Source organism: Thamnophis sirtalis, unplaced genomic scaffold (genome assembly GCF_051295495.1).
Source record: "Thamnophis sirtalis isolate CommonGarterSnake01/CBP01778 unplaced genomic scaffold, rThaSir2_p1.2 scaffold_2, whole genome shotgun sequence".
NCBI lineage: Eukaryota > Metazoa > Chordata > Lepidosauria > Squamata > Natricidae > Thamnophis > Thamnophis sirtalis.
The window spans coordinates 83,002,289-83,019,762 of record NW_028261382.1 but is presented as its reverse complement, the minus strand read 5'-3'; the positions used below and the strand labels follow the sequence as shown (position 1 = coordinate 83,019,762).

The following is a 17,474-nucleotide window of genomic DNA, read 5'->3' as shown; positions in this document are numbered from 1 at the left end:
TTTATTTTACTGCAGAAAGGGAGGTGAGGATTCCATATGCTGGTGGAGGAATGGCATATTCTGATTTCCTTTCCTTTTCCTTCCCCTTCCTTTTTTGCAATTCCAGAGGGTTTTTTTTTCTGGAGGGGGGGGGAATCAAGACTCCAAGAGCTCAGCAAACCTTTTAATTGAACCACTGGGTGCCAAAAAGTCCCATCAAGAAGGCCAGGGGTGGGTTTCTCGCCCCGTTCCAACTGGTTTGGTTGGAACGGGGCCGGCGGTGTCCTCGTGCACGCGCACAGTGCACGCATGCATACTAGCGTCTGTGCGATGCTCCAGCTGCTCCTGGAGGATCGTGCAGGCGCTGTATGCGTCCTGTGCATGCATGGAAGCGCAGAACTCGTCAAAACCGGGTAAGGAGCACGGGCGGGCGGGTGCACCCTTCGCCGTTCCCAGAAGTTACTTACTTCCGGGTTCGCCGACCAACCGATTCGCGGGGACCGCCGCGAACCGGTTGAAACTCACCCCTGGAGAAGGCCAAATATGTTGATCTGCCCTTGTTAGCCCTGGTGTGCTTCTGCCTTGCAACGGGACCTATTTTGTAAAACTAAAATCACAGCTCCCTGTTCTAAGCTTCCAGATGAAAATGTTCACTCCCCAACTCCAAATCTCCTTGCCCCATTGGAAAATGGGAGAGATGCTCCTTAAGGGTCTTGGTACTCCTTACAAACACGTTATGGCAGAAATAACCCCTCCCCCTTGCTATATCAATCAGCAGTACAGCTCCAATACTCCCGCACACACACATACACACGGTTGGTTTTCAAACAGCTAAGGAATTATGTGTCTGGTTTGTGTGCTAGCTTGTCCTTCAGTTACATCATAAGATACATGAGCTGCTGACCAATGTATTCAAATGCTCTTTCGGGGGGAGGGAGGGCTCCGGAGGAAATATTATTCTTGGAGGATAGATGGAGAGTACTAGCAATCTGGTTTTCACTTGATTTGCACATTTGTGCTAAGGCAGGTTTCTCAACATGTTCCCCGACCCCTGGGGGAGGGAGTCTGCAAAGGCTTGAAGAAATATTATGATTTAAATCTTGACTTAAGTCTTGGGGATCCATAGCCATCAAAGATCTTTAAAGGCGGTCTGTGCTGAAGAAAAGCTTGAGAATCATTGTACTAAGATCTTCCTTTTCCCTACCAAAACCTGCTTGAACTGTGAACGGGGACAAGAGAGGAAACTTGCTTTGACAGGTGGTATCCAAGGTGTGGGAGTATCTCTGATCTCCATTTGCTTTTGCTCAATTCATCCAGCTGTTGCTGCTGGCATGGGAGGGAAACGGGCCTCAAAATGCTGCGATCCAGATGTGGAAGCTGCTGAGCCAAGGAGAGCATTCCAGGAGGCAAATAAAATAACTGGCATTTGACATGTTCCTATGTTCTCAGACCTGAGCTGAAGCAATGGAATCTTTTTCCCCACATGGTAGAACATTTCCAGTCTTCAACCTTATCCCCTACTTTCCAGCCCTCTTATGTCACCCTTCATAATACCTTCATTTTCCCGTGGTTGATTCCATAAGCCATTTTTCGGGGATCTATCCAGGGGTGGGTTCCTGCCAGGTCTAACCTCTTCTATAGAAGAGGTTTCACAAATCTAGTGCCGTTTAGAACCGGTTCCAGCTCCCTCCCCCCAGCCGTCCGCACATCATCAAGATGAAGAGCGAGAGGAGGAATTCTGGGAGTTGAAGTTCACAAGTTTTAAAGCTTTCAACTTTGAACACCCCTGGGGTTTTGTTTTCTAAAGGGTTAGGGGTCCGAGAGTCTTGTAACTTGACAGCTTTAAGACTTGCGTGCTTCAAATGCCAGAGTTTCTGAGTCAACATTTTGGTTACTAAGCAAGAGCGTTGTTAAGTGAGTTTCACAACATTTTACAAGTTGGCCATGCCCACCCAGTCACATGGCTGGCAAGCCACTCCCACAAAGCAGGCCACACCTGCAGAAGAGGTTCTAAAAAAATTTGAAACCCACTACTGGATCTATCTAAGATCAGCATTTGATTAGATGGACATAAACGTGCTTTTATGGTTCTTCTCCTCTTTGGTGCTAGGTGGCCACGGACCTTGGCTGGCATCACTGCTTATCAATCCTGCCTCCAGTATCCCTTCACTTCTGGGAATGCAGGCTCTGGCCATGAAAAGCAGGCATGGAGACACTGTGACCGCACCGGTCACTGGGAAGAAGGAGACTATTCACACTGCTTGTACACCAATGACATCACCCGTGTACTCTACACCTTTGTGCTGGTGAGTAGGATGATAAGGACTTGTTCCGCTGATTGTCCATGAGCATTTTGCAGCCACTGGGCAGACTGACTCAGGTGTTGTGGCAAGAAATGATCACAAGCAATGTCCAAGGATTGCTGGTTCATTCCAAGGAGGAGATTGTTTTCTGGAGCAGCTCAAAGTGATAAAGTGAAGGTTTTTGTTTTTTTAAAGAATTTTTATTTGTTTTTAAAGACCAATAAACATAAAAATAAAAAAATACCCATCTTCCATTACAAATTGTAGAAAGCGTGTCAGTTGATTTCCATGCATCTCTTCCATAGTCACCACCTGCTTTTCATATCAAATTGCATGTTTTAAATTCACCTATATTCATGTACATCACAATTATTATATCTCAACCTTAATTTGACTACAATTGTTTTTACGTCCTTTTATATATAATATTCAAAATCTGGAATAGGATTATATAGTAACATTCCATTAAATCATCCTAAAATCATCCAATCACAATACATCTTTTTTTATTTTTTTCATTTTTTACGTTTCCATCATTCCCCTCTACCCTACTTCCCCTCCCCCTCTACCACTCCTCTCTCCCAGTCCACTCCCTCCCTTCCTTCTCACCCTCCCTGCCATCCTCTCTCCCGCCCTCTCTACCCCTCTTTCTTCTATCCCACTACTCCTCCCCTTGGTGTATTTCTACTATATGTCAATGTATTCAGCTTGTCCTATTTTTACAGAGAAATTAAAGAGAAACAGTATACATGTGAAATCACATTACATTGAAATCTAACACATAGTATATATCCCCGCTCCCCCCACCCTCCCCCCTAACACCCCACCTCCCTCCCCCCCCTGACTTCCCAGAGCCCGTATACGGTATAGATTTTTAACAAACACAGTCTAAAATATATTGAGACAAAAGAAATAAAAAAAAAGAAGTTAATAACATCTCTACATTGAACTCAGCTTCTTCCTGTTACACTAACTTTGAACAGTTTAAATTATTCCTGATCTTAAGCATAGGCTATCTGGAATTTCTTAGTCCCATATTTGTTTTGTATATAGTCAATCCATTTTTTCCAGTCTCGTTTATATCTCTCATTTGAATGATCTTTAAGATATGCCGATATTTTAGCCATCTCGGCTAAGTTTGTAACTTTCAATGTCCATTCTTGAGTTGTAGGCAAGTCTTCCTTCTTCCAGTATTGCGCCACCAACAGTCTTGCCGCTGTTATTAGGTGCAGAACCAAGTTAGTCTCTACCACTGTAAAGTCAGTACATATACCTACATCTTTATAACATATTCTAGATAAAGCTTTTAAACCCCCTCTCATAATCTCCATATATTGTTCATATAAAATATCATATTATCAAACTGATATATCTATATGTATTATCATTATTAATCATTTTTTACTTATAGCTATTGTTGCTTCATTTTATACTGTACATACTACTAGTAAACTAAATGTAGCTTAATTTTTATTATACATTTTTATTGCAGCAACCTGTATCCCTCTAGCAATAGTACAGTCTTATATCTCTTGCCATTTGCAGCATTAATGTTCTAGTTACTTTCTTAATAAATCTTATATAAACCTCCCTTGACAACATGCTGTTCCTTTCGTATCTCACAAAAGCTTGAAACCCAATATCTGCTCTTTCCATCAACTTATTTTTGGTTATCACTGGTGCTTCTATCAAGATTTCTCTCCTTATCTCCGTCAATTTTTCTCTCTTTTCTTCTTCTGTGCTTTGAAGTCTGGGGTAGAGTTCCAATCCATCCATCTCCTCTTTCCATATTCCGCTCTTGCCATAAAGTGAATGTTTTGAAGCACGTGGAGAGCCCTTTTCACTCCATGCCATATATAATGAGAATTTATCCTTAACATACCTGAGATTTGGAGATCCATGTGGTCCATGTCAGCACTGCATTCACCCACTTACTCCTTCCCATGATTTTTTTTTTTACATTTTTACCAGTACTATTAAATCACAACCTCTCGACATATTTTCCATCTACCTTATTAAGGCTGTACTTTACTAATCTTTGTTGTATATCCTTCCCTAATGTATTGCATTTTATACAATTAGCCCTTAAATTTGTCCATCCATCTATAATAGTGTGGTCCACATAACATCACAGGTTGCATGAGCCTCTTTCTTGCAGACCTCTGAGTTGTAGCTGACCACAGTTGACTGGCCTGGCCTGCTCATCATAATCACTTCACTCTGACTACATCTTTTGAACACCCACAGGATGGCATCTGCATTGGCAAATCTCAGTACTTCTCTCAAAAGTGGTTTATATTCCATCACATTGAGATTGGAGAACTGTCAGAAAACCTAACACTGCAGCTAAGCAGGCTTTAAGCCAGAAATCTCCCCATTTTGTAAATTAAGCATTGTCAGATGCATTGGGGATGGGGAAAGGGGGCTTAAACTGCTTTGATATTTATCTCCATTTATTTGCTGACAGATGCCTATCAATGCCTCAAATGCACTAACCTTAGCCCATCAGTTGCGGGTCTACACAGCTGAAGCTGCCAATTTCTCAGATATGATGGATGTCATCTATGTGTCTCAGATGATTGAAAAATTCACTGGTTACGTAGACCAGATCAAACAGGTAAGTGCATTATATTTGGACCTGATTTCCATTTGTTCCTTTCCCCACATTTATGATGGTGAGGAAAGAAAAGGTCTATTTAGCAACATTTCATTTGTTGCCAAATTTGCTGAACATACAGAAAGTTCTAAAGTAGAGTCACTCACTCACTCGACGCCTCTTCACCCAACATGGGTATAGGCGACTTCCATGGAAAGTTATGGCGATCCATGGAAGCTGTTTCGGCTGGATATACCCAAGGGGACGCCAGTCCCAAGGGTCCTAAAGTAGAGATGGAGAGTCTATGGCCACCATCTGATCTTAGAATCTAACTTTCCCTAACAAGATGGCCTAACAAGCGCATCTTTGATCTGGAGTGAAATGTTCAATGATTTCTTATATCCCACATTGTTTGCTTTCGCCCAGCTGGCCGACGTCATTGTGGAGATGGCAAGTAACATGATGCTGGTAGATGACCATGTTCTGTGGATGGCCCAGATTGAAGACAAAGCTTGTACCAGCATAGTGCATTCCTTGGAGAAGATTGCGACTTATGCTGTCAGCACCAACTCTCAGCATATGGCTGTGGTAAGGATCCAAGCTCTCCTGGTGGGTGAGCTGGGAGGGACGGCATAGTAAAAGGCTAAGCTTGAACATTAGGTGTGGTGTACTGCCAAAAAGGCAAATTACAGATACATGGTTTGGGGTGGGAGTGAAGAGCAAGGAACTAGGAATCCAGAATGGGAAAAAACCCACTGGTGAAATAGGAGAATTTTTATATTGTGCGACGATTTTGATTTGGCTGAGACTGAGATATACAAGGGCCCGAAGATATTCTTGGAAAGCTGTTGAGACTCAAGCATTCTGACATGTCTTCCTTCCTTATCTCCTCTCCCCCTTAGTTCCTTGTCCTGTTCCTCAATGTTCCTATTTCTTTAAACTTTCCATAGTACCTCCGAGCACAACTACAATGTAAAAGCTATTAGGAGATCTTAAAGAGGGAAAGATTAGATTAGATTAGATTAGAAGGTTTATTTATATGCCGCCCTTTTCCCTGGGGGGACTCAGGGCGGCTCACAATCCAAAAGGAAAGGGGGGAAAACAGACTTTTTACATATAAGACAATACATAATTAAAACACAACATTCATACCATTCGGGCGGGTTACAATCTTAGCCCCAGGCCTGACGGGATAGCCAGATTCTGAGGGCTGTGCGGAAGGTCTGGAGGGTGGTGAGGGTACGAATCTCCACGGGGAGATCGTTCCATAGGGTCGGAGCTACCACCGAGAAGGCTCTCCTCCGCGTGGTTGCCAGTCGGCATTGACCAGCAGATGGAACTCGGAGGAGGCCTAATCGATGAGATCTAATAGGTCGTGTGGAAGTAATTGGCAGTAGGCGGTCTCTCAAGTACCCAGATCCACTACCATGGAGGGCTTTATGGGTGACAAGTAGCACCTTGAAGCGTATCCGGAGATCGACAGGTAGCCAGTGCAGCTCGCGGAGGATAGGTGTTACGTGGGTGAAGCGAGGTGCACCCACAATCGCTCGCGCGATATAATAAGGATTATATGTTGCTGCTTCTATCAGAAAAGCCCATATTCAGGGCAGCAAATATGGGGAAGACATCCCACAAAATTGCCATGGGAGAGGCCATCTGTCCAGGAACCTGGATAGCAGTAAGTTTTAAAGAGCTAGAGACTTCAGATTAGGACAAAAAACGAATGGCTGTTGACCCCACATATGATGGTCTGGATCTAGAAAAGTTGCTTGGTTTCACAAAGCTCCTGGCTTTTTTATGCAGAATTCCAGGAACATCGCCTTTGAAGCCTACCTTATCATGCCAGAAAGTTATCTGGGCATGAGCTGCATGGCTTTTCAGAAGCGTGAGAACCTTGGTAACCGTTCTCCACGACAGGAACGGTATTCTGAATCCTTGGCAGACCAGCAGCTGAAGTTCCGTTGCTCTACGGGCCGGCCAAACATCTCCTTGGCCAGTTTCCACATCAAGGTGAGATGGGATGGGGAAGAAAGGTTTCTGGTGGATGAGTGTAATAGCATAAGGAAAAGGTATCTCTGGCATAGCAACTGGTGATGTGGGGTTTAAGTTGTGGAAATAGCAGGAGAACCTAATTTCATTTTCATATTGCTTTTCCGTGTAGAGAAGCATCCTATATTGCTAGGTTTCTTATATCAAGGCATAAGAACCAGAGCAGCCTGGAAAACATTATCGACATATTTAAAAACACATCGACATATCTCAATCATGATGGAGGAGGAGGAGGAAGAAGAGGAGATGATTCTTCTTTATTGGCCAAATGTGATTGGACACACAAGGAGACTAATTCCTTGTGCGTCCAATCACACTTGGTCAATAAAGCATATTCTTTTTTCTATTAACCAATGATTGAGATATGTTGATGGATTGAAATGTCATTAATGTTGCAAGGACAGCTATCAAGAGTTGTATTTCCCAGCCAAGCAAGAAGAATGGCACTGTCCTGTGTTTGAATGATTCCTTGTCCGTGAAGGAAGAGGGAGTCAACCTATTCTCCAAAGTACCAGATGGCAGGACAAGAAGCAATTTTTAGAAAGTAACCAAGAGAAGCAACCTAGAACTAAGAAGAAATTTCCTGACAGTGAGAACAGTAAACCAGTGGAACAGCTTGCCCCCAGAAGTTGTGTGTGCTCCATCATTGGAGGATTTTAAGAAGAGATTGGATAGCCCTTTGTCAAGAATGGTGTAAGGTCTCCTGCTTATGCAGGAGGTTGGACTAGAAGCAGGGGTGGGTTTCTCGCCCCGTTCCAACCGGTTCGGTTGGAACGAGGCCAGCGGCATCCTCGCGCACGCGTGCGGCGCACGCATGCGTACTAGCGTCTGTGCGATGCTCCAGCTGCTCCTGGAGGATCGCGCAGGCGCTGTATGCATCCTGCGCATGCGTGGAAGCGCAGAATTCGTCAAAACTGGGTAAGGAGCAGGCGCGGGCGCGCGCAGGCGCAGGTGGGCCCTTCACCGTTCCCGGAAGTTACTTACTTCTGGGTTCGGCGACCAACCAGTTCGCAGGGACCGCCGCGAACCGGTTGAAACCCACCCCTGACTAGAAGACCTCCAAGGTCCCTTTCAACTCTGTCATTCTGTTATTCAATTTGCCTGGGTGTGACAGTACTTTGACTGTTTGTGCATCCAGCCCTTTTGCGATGGAGCTGGGGGGGTGGGGGTTAACTATGGGAAGAGCCGCAAGGATTTGGCTTGACCAGCCCCTTCTTTAGCTTTCTTGGTTTCTCTTCTCATTAGAACAGCATTGCTCTGGCCTCCATTCAGCTGCCTCTGGGCCTCTTCTCCCCACCAGTTCCCCACCAGCCCATGCCCATCACGTGTAAGCTACAGTTCCTGGTGTTCCGCAATGGGAAACTCTTCTGCAGCACTGGAAATTCTTCGCACCTCGCTGATGATGGCAAGCGACGCAGCGTGGCCACTCCAGTGGTCTATGCAAGCACACGTAAGAGACCCCGGTTGCGGGGGGACATTAGCCCACTGCAGGAAGGAACTGTGTGGTTGTGAGCTTCATTAAGAAACTTGGGACCCTGGCATGGAGATGCTTATAAGACAGCTGCTGTGGGATGGATTGCCTGGGAACAAAGCAGCTGGCAGAATTAGTGGGGCCAGTCTGGGAATTCTTGTCTACCGGAAGGTGAATGTCTATGGAGATTCTCAATCATCCATGTCATGGTTGTTCCAAAGGTGCTTTTCCAAAAGGCAATAATTATAAACACTATATGCTTAGAGCCCAAAGCATTGTTAGAGACCCCAAACACCTAACTTCACAGACTGTTTCTCTTGCCCCACTTCGAGAGGAGGTTTCGAAGTATCTCGCAGGGCTACTAGATTCTGTAACAGCTTTGTTCCATCTGTCTTGTAAATTTGCAAGAATTGTTTTGGCCATGTACATGTATACATTCGAACTAGACTCTGATGTTTCTCTGGGTCACATGTGTGTGTATATGCATAAAGGTTATCTTTTGAGACTGAATGCAAAAAAAAAAATCATAATGTATGCTGATTAGAGTACATTTAAAGTGACAATAAAGTTTCCATCCCATTCTATTCTCTTGTTTTTTTTCCCCTTGGCAACGTTTTATTCTTCAGAACTGAAGATGCTTCTTGGATGAGAAGCTAAACGTTTTCAAGGAAAGGAACAAGAAAATCCAGTTGCCTTTTGGAAAAGCACCTTTGGGACCACCAAAAGGGGGTAGCAAGGTGGAGATAGAGCCGAGGTGGCGCAGTGGTTAAATGCAGCACTGCAGGCTACTTCAGCTGACTGTAGTTCTGCAGTTCGGCTGTTCAAATCTCACCGGCTCAGGGTTGACTCAGCCTTCCATCCTTCCAAGGTGGGTAAAATGAGGACCCGGATTGTTGTTGGGGGCGATATGCTGACTCTGTAAACCGCTTAGAGAGGGCTGAAAGCCCTATGAAGCGGTATATAAGTCTAACTGCTATTGCTATATTCTCATTTCCTAATGAAGGACCCATAAGCATTGTGTTGTTTTTTCTCTCTAAAATACTCAAGGGCTTCTGTGTGACATCCTTGGGAATAAAGTGGATGCTAAAGGCTGGTGCTTTATCTTGCTGTTGTTTTTAATTCAGAAGACTCAAACTTTATTTGCTTTCCCTTGCTGAGCAAGAGCTCTGCGTAATCTATTTAAGCAGCTCTTAGGATGTGAGGAAGGAATCCTGATCTTGAAAAAAAAAGACAGATGATCTCCTGCCTCAGTTAGGCAAACCCTATCTGAGCAAACAAGCACCTCCTGAAGTTAATTTGAGTTCTGAGCACTTCCATGAACTACTTTGATAAACCCCTGGTTCTCCCTCCCTCAGATGGCTGTGGCGTAAGCAATCTCACCGAGCCAGTCATCATATCGTTGCGGCATTTGGACCAGGGCACCGATCGCACAGCCGCTTTCTGGGACTTTGACATCCTGGGTGGTTATGGCGGCTGGAGAGCAGAAGGTTGTCAGCTGATCCTTCAGAAACCTAACTTCACCACTGTGAGCTGCCGACATCTCAGCAACACTGCTGTGCTGATGGTAGGCAGGAGATGGTGCATGGCACTTCGATCTGTTTCATTTCTGTTTAGCCCCTGGTTATGTCACATACATTTCTGCCAAATTCTCTTTCAAGAAAGCAAGAAACACCACTTTCCATTTTATATGCATTTCTTAAAGATTTTGTGTGCATTTGTCCGCACACTGTACATGCCTAATGGTATGCAGCTTCCTTTGCTCCTAAGCTAGGCTAGATAACCTCCAGATGTTCTAGTCCAGAGTTTCTTTTGCTACTTGTTGAAGTGAATAGAGCCCAAAGGAAATTGTAGCCCAAATTATTTAAAATATGCCAAATCGTCTATTCCTGTTTAACCTTCCTACTTATAGATACTTATAAAGAGTTAGCATATATTATTGTTAATAGGTAGTTATAGTATTATTTAATAAAGTTTTATTTTGCTTGTCCTTCAGTATCCCAAGAGCAGCGTCGTGACTCAATGTTTAAGGTGCTGGGCTTGTTGGCTAGAATGTCAGCCGCCCAGATTCGAAAGCTGAGCTCCACATGACGGGGTGAGCTCCTGTCCTCGCCTAGGGGTCCTGCCAACCTAGCAGTTCAAAAGCACGCAAATGCAAGTAGATAAATAGGTACCACTTCGGTGAGAAGGTAAAAGTGCTTGTGACATCATGCTGGCTATATGACCAGGAAAATGTCTTCGGACAGCTCAATGGCCTTGAAACAAAAATGAGCACCATCCCCTATAGTCAGCAACAAGTTATTTCAGTATCTCAAATTGGTTAGGACACAATTCTCCCAATTTCCCCCTAATACCAACCATACGAGGTAGACTCAATTGAGACAGAATGAATGGCTACAGTGCATTGGCCACATGACCCCTTTCAACTGTAAATTGAATGATTTTGATAGAAGCTGCCTTAATATCTGTCGTCCTCCCATTATTATGCCTTAATGAAACCTATTCTCAAATACAGGAGCTGAGCAACTTCCTGCATGACTCACTGAGTCCCGCTGAGGTGCTACATCCTGTAATTTACAGTTGCACGGCTCTCCTCCTCCTGTGCCTGTTTACCACCATCATCATCTACATCATCAATCACAGGTGAATCACTTTTAGAGTTGAAGGTTGCAGCTTCCTGGAATTTCTGAGCAGGTAGCTACAATACTATGCTACCAGAAGAAGCCACGTCCCAGGTTTTTCTCCATAATAACACTAACCCAATTCTGTATGCTTTGAATAACAGCAACACACACACACACACACACACACACACACACACACACACACACACACACACACACACACCATGAGAAAGCAAACTCTGGGCTGCTTATCTTTTAAACAGAGATACCTTTACTTGAATGTAGGGCTCTTGCCTGCAAAGCTTTATTGTTTGATCTCTTAACTTTCTTATCCCCATTTTTCTTTTTCAGCAACATTCATATTGCACAGAAGTGCTGGCATATGCTGCTAAATCTTTGTTTCCACATCGCCATGACATCGGCTGTGTTTGCAGGTGGCATCACTCTCACCAACTACATAGCCATCTGCCAAGCTGTGAGTATGAGGGCAGGATCTGATTAATCCGGGCTTGTAGGTTTTGTCAGATGAGATATCACTGACAGGTTTTCTTCACACACAAGGAACACTGAGAAGTTGCTAAAATGGCTTTAGCAAGACCACACCAGTGTTCCCTTCGCAATGTGGAACTAGTCTTCCTTCCTTTTTCGAAATCTGCCAACTTCCCCATGGGATAGACAGAAACTTCCATGCCTCAAAAATCACATCATATCACACATGTCCCCTGGAATTCCGAGAATTAATAGGTATCCCATTTATCAGTAAATACTGTATATTATTGTAAGGTGTTACATCTATAGAGATTTTCAATTATCCATGTCATAATTGTCCCAAAGGTGCTTTTTCCAAAAGGCAACTGGGCCTTCTTGGTTTTTCTTTGAAAATGTTTTGCTTCTCATGCAAGACACTTCTTGAAAACATTTTCAAAGGAAAAAAGAAAGACAAAGCGCAGTTGCCTTTTGGGAAAAGCCCCTTTGGGACATTACTGTAAGTCCCTTTTGATTGTCTTTCTACCTACCTCTAGATGCAGGGAACATGTTGCCACCTATTTGCCTGGTAAGGAATAAACGAACAGATGTTCCACCCTGAAAACCACCATCTTCATTACCAAACTGTTTCACTCTTAACAGAGTCACCTTCTTGAGTGATCAGCCCAAATTTACAAAAGATGCATTGCTAGGTAGCTGAGGACACTAATTTAAGGGCAAATCCAAGTGCATGCACACATACAAGCTCTTAACTACTATACCATGGAGACAAAATTGGGAAGCTGGTGACCCTCTTAAGTTTTTTGAGATTCCCATACTACTCAAGCAGATGGTCCTAATTTAAGGAACAACTAAAATCTAAAATATTTTTTTTTAATTTGCCCACCTTGAACAATATATCTCCTGAGACTTACGTTGTTGTCGTTAGTTGCAAAGTTGTGTCAACCCATCACAACCCCAAGGACAACATTCCTCCAGGCCTTCCTGTCCTCTACAATCCCCAGGAGTCCATTTAAGTTCACACCTACTGCTTCAGTGACTCCATCCAGTCACCTCATTCTCTGTCATCCCTTTCTTCTTTTGCTCTCAATCTTTCTCAGAATTAGGCTCTTCTCCAGTGAATCCTTCTTTCTCATTAGGTGGCTAAAGTATTTGAGTTTCCTCTTCAGGATCTGGCTTTCTAAAGAGCAGTCAGGGTGGATCTCCTCTAGGACTGACCGGTTGGATCGCCTTGCAGTCCAAGGGACTGGCAGGAGCCTTCTCCAGCACCATAGTTCAAAGGCCTCCATTCTTTGGCGCTCAGCCTTTGTTATGGTCCAACTTTCACAGCCATACATTGCAACTGAGAAAACCTGAGACTTATAGGGGATAGATAATCCCACAAATGAAGTCCTGGAAGTTGTAGCAACTCTTATTGACTTCCACTATGTCTGTTCTCCACATCCCCTCTCTTCTCCAGGTTGGTATCATTCTCCATTATTCTTCCTTGTCTACTCTTCTGTGGATGGCAGTGATGGCACGAGTGATCTACAAGGCATCCATTTGGAAGGCACCCCAACAGCAGGAAGGGGAACCAACTCAGCCTGCTCCTCGTCCAATGCTACGGTATTAAGGAAGTAGGAATTATAGAACTTGTTATAAGGAACCTGAAGGTTACAGGGAGTGGATAAGGGTTGCCATGATTAACCTACAAAAGAAGTCCTATTTAACTAAGATTTATTTTGTGGGTTAATAGGTATGTATATACCCATTTAACTGGGTATGAGAGATAGTGACCCTGTGTGTGGTGGGAGCTCAATCATTGTTTGATCCTTGCATCAGGTTGGGGCATCAATTTTTCTCTCCCCCCCCCTCAAAACCTTATAAATCATTCTAAGATTCTGGGCAGGAAATGAGAAAATTAGCACTGAAATGAACAAATGATATAAGAATAACATTGGCAAAATTTTCTATGATGGTTTCCATACTCGACTCATACCAAAAACACAAAGAAAAAGGGCCAATTGAATGTGCATGCAAACTGCAAGGAAGGTTATGTAGAATTGTTTGTAAATTCAAGATCAAGATTAGGCTCATGCTGTATGAGCCTAATCTATGATTATTGCATCCAGTTTAGGATTTAGTTCTTGTATCTCCAATAGATACCCGACTCGCTCTAATTCATAGGATGAATTCTGCATGGTATTTTCTGGTTTTCTTTCCAGGTTCTACCTGATTGCTGGAGGGATCCCCTTGATCATCTGCGGGATTACAGCAGCAGTTCGTATTGACAATTATGGAGACCAGGACTCGTAGTAAGTATTTGCAACATCCAATTTGATCCTAAGGTATAATGATTGTGATCCTATTTGAACATTGATTATGAGTCATCAGGTTGGCATTGACTTTTAACAATCATAAAGATAGATGATCTTCAGGATGACCTATCCCCAACCTTGTCTTTCAGATCTTCCATCACTGTACCCATAAACACCATAATTGAGTCCATCCACCTTACTGTTAGTCCACTGAATCTACTTGCACATATGTATTCAGTTGCATGAATGGATACCAAAAACTGGAGGGGGAGGGAATCCCCAGTGTTGTTTTCAAGTTTTTGAAAATATCTTGGGGATTAAAGATGTTCCTTCTAAATCCCCCCCTTCCTTGCCCCATAAATCCTGTCTAATCTTACCCTTCAGGCACCATCTTACCACATTTCAGAAAGGACAAAGTGTGCATTAACAAGCATTCTAGGTGATCTCAATAAAGACATTTGGTTTAAGTATTTTTGACTCTGAGCCTCCAGTAGATGTCTCCTGTCCTGCATATCTGTAGTTTCCAGAGTCTCCCTTTAAAGGCTGCCTTAAAGTCAAGGTAGGCAAGAGGTTGTATGGAATGGGACAACTTGCTCCGGCCAACTCACTACAGTTAATTTGTTGTGGCCAACTTGCCATGGCCAGCTCGCCACAGGACAATTCAACAATTCAATTGAATAATTTTAAAAAAACGAAAACTTTAATTTTGGTCATTCGCTTTTCATTTTGTCCCTTGGCATCGTTAATGATTCTATCCCAACATTTCTTCGATATCAGTGTAACTCTTGTCCGGTGAGTTGTGCTAGACCTGAGATTGTATGCTTGTCATGAAGAAGCCAAGTTGTTGCTGCGTTGTTAGCTATTCATAATTTGGCTAACCTTTTCTTTCTCCACCCAGCTGCTGGCTGGCTTGCCGACCCAGCATTGGAGCATTCTATGTGCCTGCAGCTTTCATTCTGCTCATCACCTGGATTTACTTCCTATGTGCCGGAATCAGCCTGCAGTGCCGAGCTAAGGATCCCAAAGAAATACCCAAACCCTTGGAAACAAGGCAGCGCTTTGGAGGTAGTAGCAACCTACTAACTGATTCAGGATCGCTTTCAGTCACCCTGAATTCCAGCCCCCACACTGCTGATGTTGATGGTGTGTATTCTCTAGGGGTGCAACTCTGGGCCCTTGTCATCACCCATTTCCTATACCTCACTCTATGGGCATTTGGAGCAATGGCAGTATCTCAGCGTTGGTTCCTCCTGAAAGTTGTCTTCAGTTGCCTCTATGGAGTCACTGCTGGAGCCTTAGGATTTTTCATCTTTATCTACCACTGTGTCCGGCGCAGAGATGTACAGAGTTTATGGTTTACCTGTTGTCCATCTTACAGGAATGCTTTACCTATGCAGGCTTATGGGCACAATGGAGCAGGTGTTGAAGATGGCTCACAGGTCTTCATTGGCTGCAATCCAGAAGTAGCTCAGTCCATTAAGTCTTCATCTTCCCCTATCAGCACAATTTCAACCCCAGGGCCCTGCAAACTCAACAATTTGCAAGTGGCCCTTGCCCAGCCAGATAGTAACCCTGTAACAACTGCCTGCTATGAGGAAGCAGAGCCTTCTAACAGTAAGACTACCTCCTCAACCAGGTATACGAACAATCTCCATGGGCGCACCAGGCATCATAAAAGCAGAACTAAACTCTATCGCGAAGGGAAGCATCAGCGCCTGAAGGCAATGCGGGGACCTTCCTCAGAGCATCCTACTAGTGAGAGTGGGAGCCTTCAGAACAGTCATTCAGAGAGTTACCAAAGCAGCCGGAATAGCCCTTTGAACAATCAGAACCAAGGGAAAGTTGTGACTCTGGAATCCACCCTGACGCAGTCGGACTTGAGTGATGGCAGTGGTGGCCCCCAGTCTGCAGATTTTGGCCGAGGCCAGAGGAGAAGCACCAGCAGAGACAACCTTAAGCATCAGGCCAACCCCTCTGTAGAAAGAGAGACTAAGAGGCGCTCCTTCCCACTCAATGCAGCAAACCAGAATGGGGTCCTGAAGGGCAGCAAGTATGACATTAATCTCAGTGGTGCTGACAATGCAAGCAGCATGAAAACAGGTCTCTGGAAGAGTGAGACAACAGTGTAGGAAAGGGTCAAAGACCTCTGCAGCTGGAATCCTAGAGCAATACCAACTCAGGTAGGAAGCTGCAGGTTACCCTTGTAGCTACAGCCTACCAGAATCAGTGAAGAGAACACTCTTATGCACTACATAGGCCTAGATAATATGGGATGGGTAGGCAAGAACTATGCTCCCCACCGATCCTCCTGAGCAGATGGAGTAAGGAGACTGTTCCTGTCCTGTCCTGTGAATCACAGCACATTTCACTTATATATGAGGTGATGTTGCTGTTCTTTGTGCCAGGGAACATTTTCCTCCAGAGAACGGGCAGAAAGCCACAATCAGCCAAGGTGCCAAAGTTGCAAAGCAAGAGACAATCATCTGTTCTTGTGATTGTATGGTCTCCCTTTTTCATGTCCCTTTATATCCTTGATATTTCTGTACACCATCCTGAGGAAGACAGTGATCTATAAGCTAAAACTTCTAATACGCTGTGTACATATGTATAGGCAAATTTGCTATCCATTGGAAAGTCTGTACGTGCTTTATGCACAATAACTCATGTTGTGTGAGACAAGGGAAGTCATCTTCCCAGTCATTCAAAGCTATGCATACATCTAGTTTTGATTTTGATAAATCTAATGAATGATTGTAGAGTTGTCAAGGAAAAAGCCACAAGACAGAATGAGGTGCACTATTAATTGTCCAAAGGTGCATATTTAGGTGACAATCCTTAGTCTTCTTTAGTCTTTCTTAAGGGACTTGGGGAGAATATGATTTTTTGGGCATCATTGCCCAAAGATGCTTAACCGTAGAGATATGCAAAACATCAAGAGCTCAGAACAATTTTCAACTTTGGAGTGGCTTGTTCAGATTTTACCAGAATGCTGCTCTATAAGAGTTTTCCATTCAGAAGAGTCGTTTCAGGGTTGAAATACCTCTAGAGCAGTGGTTCCCAAACTTGGCAACTTTAAGACTTGTGGACTTCAACTCCCAGAATTCTCCAGCCAGCTGGCTGGAGAATTCTGGGAGTTGAAGTCCACAAGTCTTAAAGTTGCCAAGTTTGGGAACCACTGCTCTAGAGCAAATATTTCAGATAATGTTCAGAAACAGCTATTCTGAGCTTGACATGTTTTGCATAAAATCTTTTTAATAGCACTTTCAAGCAGAAGCTATCAACAAGCCCACCTTTCAAGTTACCTGCTGTGGAACTGAATTGGAATAGATTACCAGTTTGCGTTCTCATTGCTAAGGGTCTTGGTGCCCATTTGCCACACCGCTGCTAAACAGGCCTGAAGGCTGACTTCCAACTTTGAATGTTAGGCAGGGAACAGACTGAACTGAAACTCAAGACAGTTCTATCCTTTTCTGTGATTCCAAGTCGAGTCACTCCTCACGTTCAAACTTGGAAGTAAGCCTTGAGGCCTGTTTAACAGTTGGGTGGAAAATATGCCCCATGAAGCCTCATTAAAGGCATGACGCAGCTAACATAGAAGCCTCTGAAATACATTTAGCTGCTGCACTGTTTAACTAGTAAGCTTGATCCATTGAAAAAAATGACACACAATTT

At 43.9% G+C, this 17,474-nt stretch overlaps 1 protein-coding gene across 1 annotated transcript in view; it reads left to right on the top strand.

The window, feature by feature from the left end:
• The window catches only part of ADGRA2 (adhesion G protein-coupled receptor A2), a 101,003-nt gene extending 84,121 nt beyond the window's left edge, over positions 1–16,882 (top strand). The window contains exons 9-19 of the mRNA XM_087706233.1: positions 2,090–2,285; positions 4,750–4,899; positions 5,305–5,466; positions 6,682–6,888; positions 8,173–8,377; positions 9,754–9,962; positions 10,911–11,038; positions 11,371–11,494; positions 12,965–13,110; positions 13,710–13,799; positions 14,701–16,882. Of these exons, the coding sequence (XP_087562359.1) occupies positions 2,090–2,285; positions 4,750–4,899; positions 5,305–5,466; positions 6,682–6,888; positions 8,173–8,377; positions 9,754–9,962; positions 10,911–11,038; positions 11,371–11,494; positions 12,965–13,110; positions 13,710–13,799; positions 14,701–15,931 (2,848 nt within the window). The 3' untranslated portion in view covers positions 15,932–16,882. The remainder of the gene's footprint in view (positions 1–2,089; positions 2,286–4,749; positions 4,900–5,304; positions 5,467–6,681; positions 6,889–8,172; positions 8,378–9,753; positions 9,963–10,910; positions 11,039–11,370; positions 11,495–12,964; positions 13,111–13,709; positions 13,800–14,700) is intronic.
• Positions 16,883–17,474: the final 592 nt, after the last annotated feature.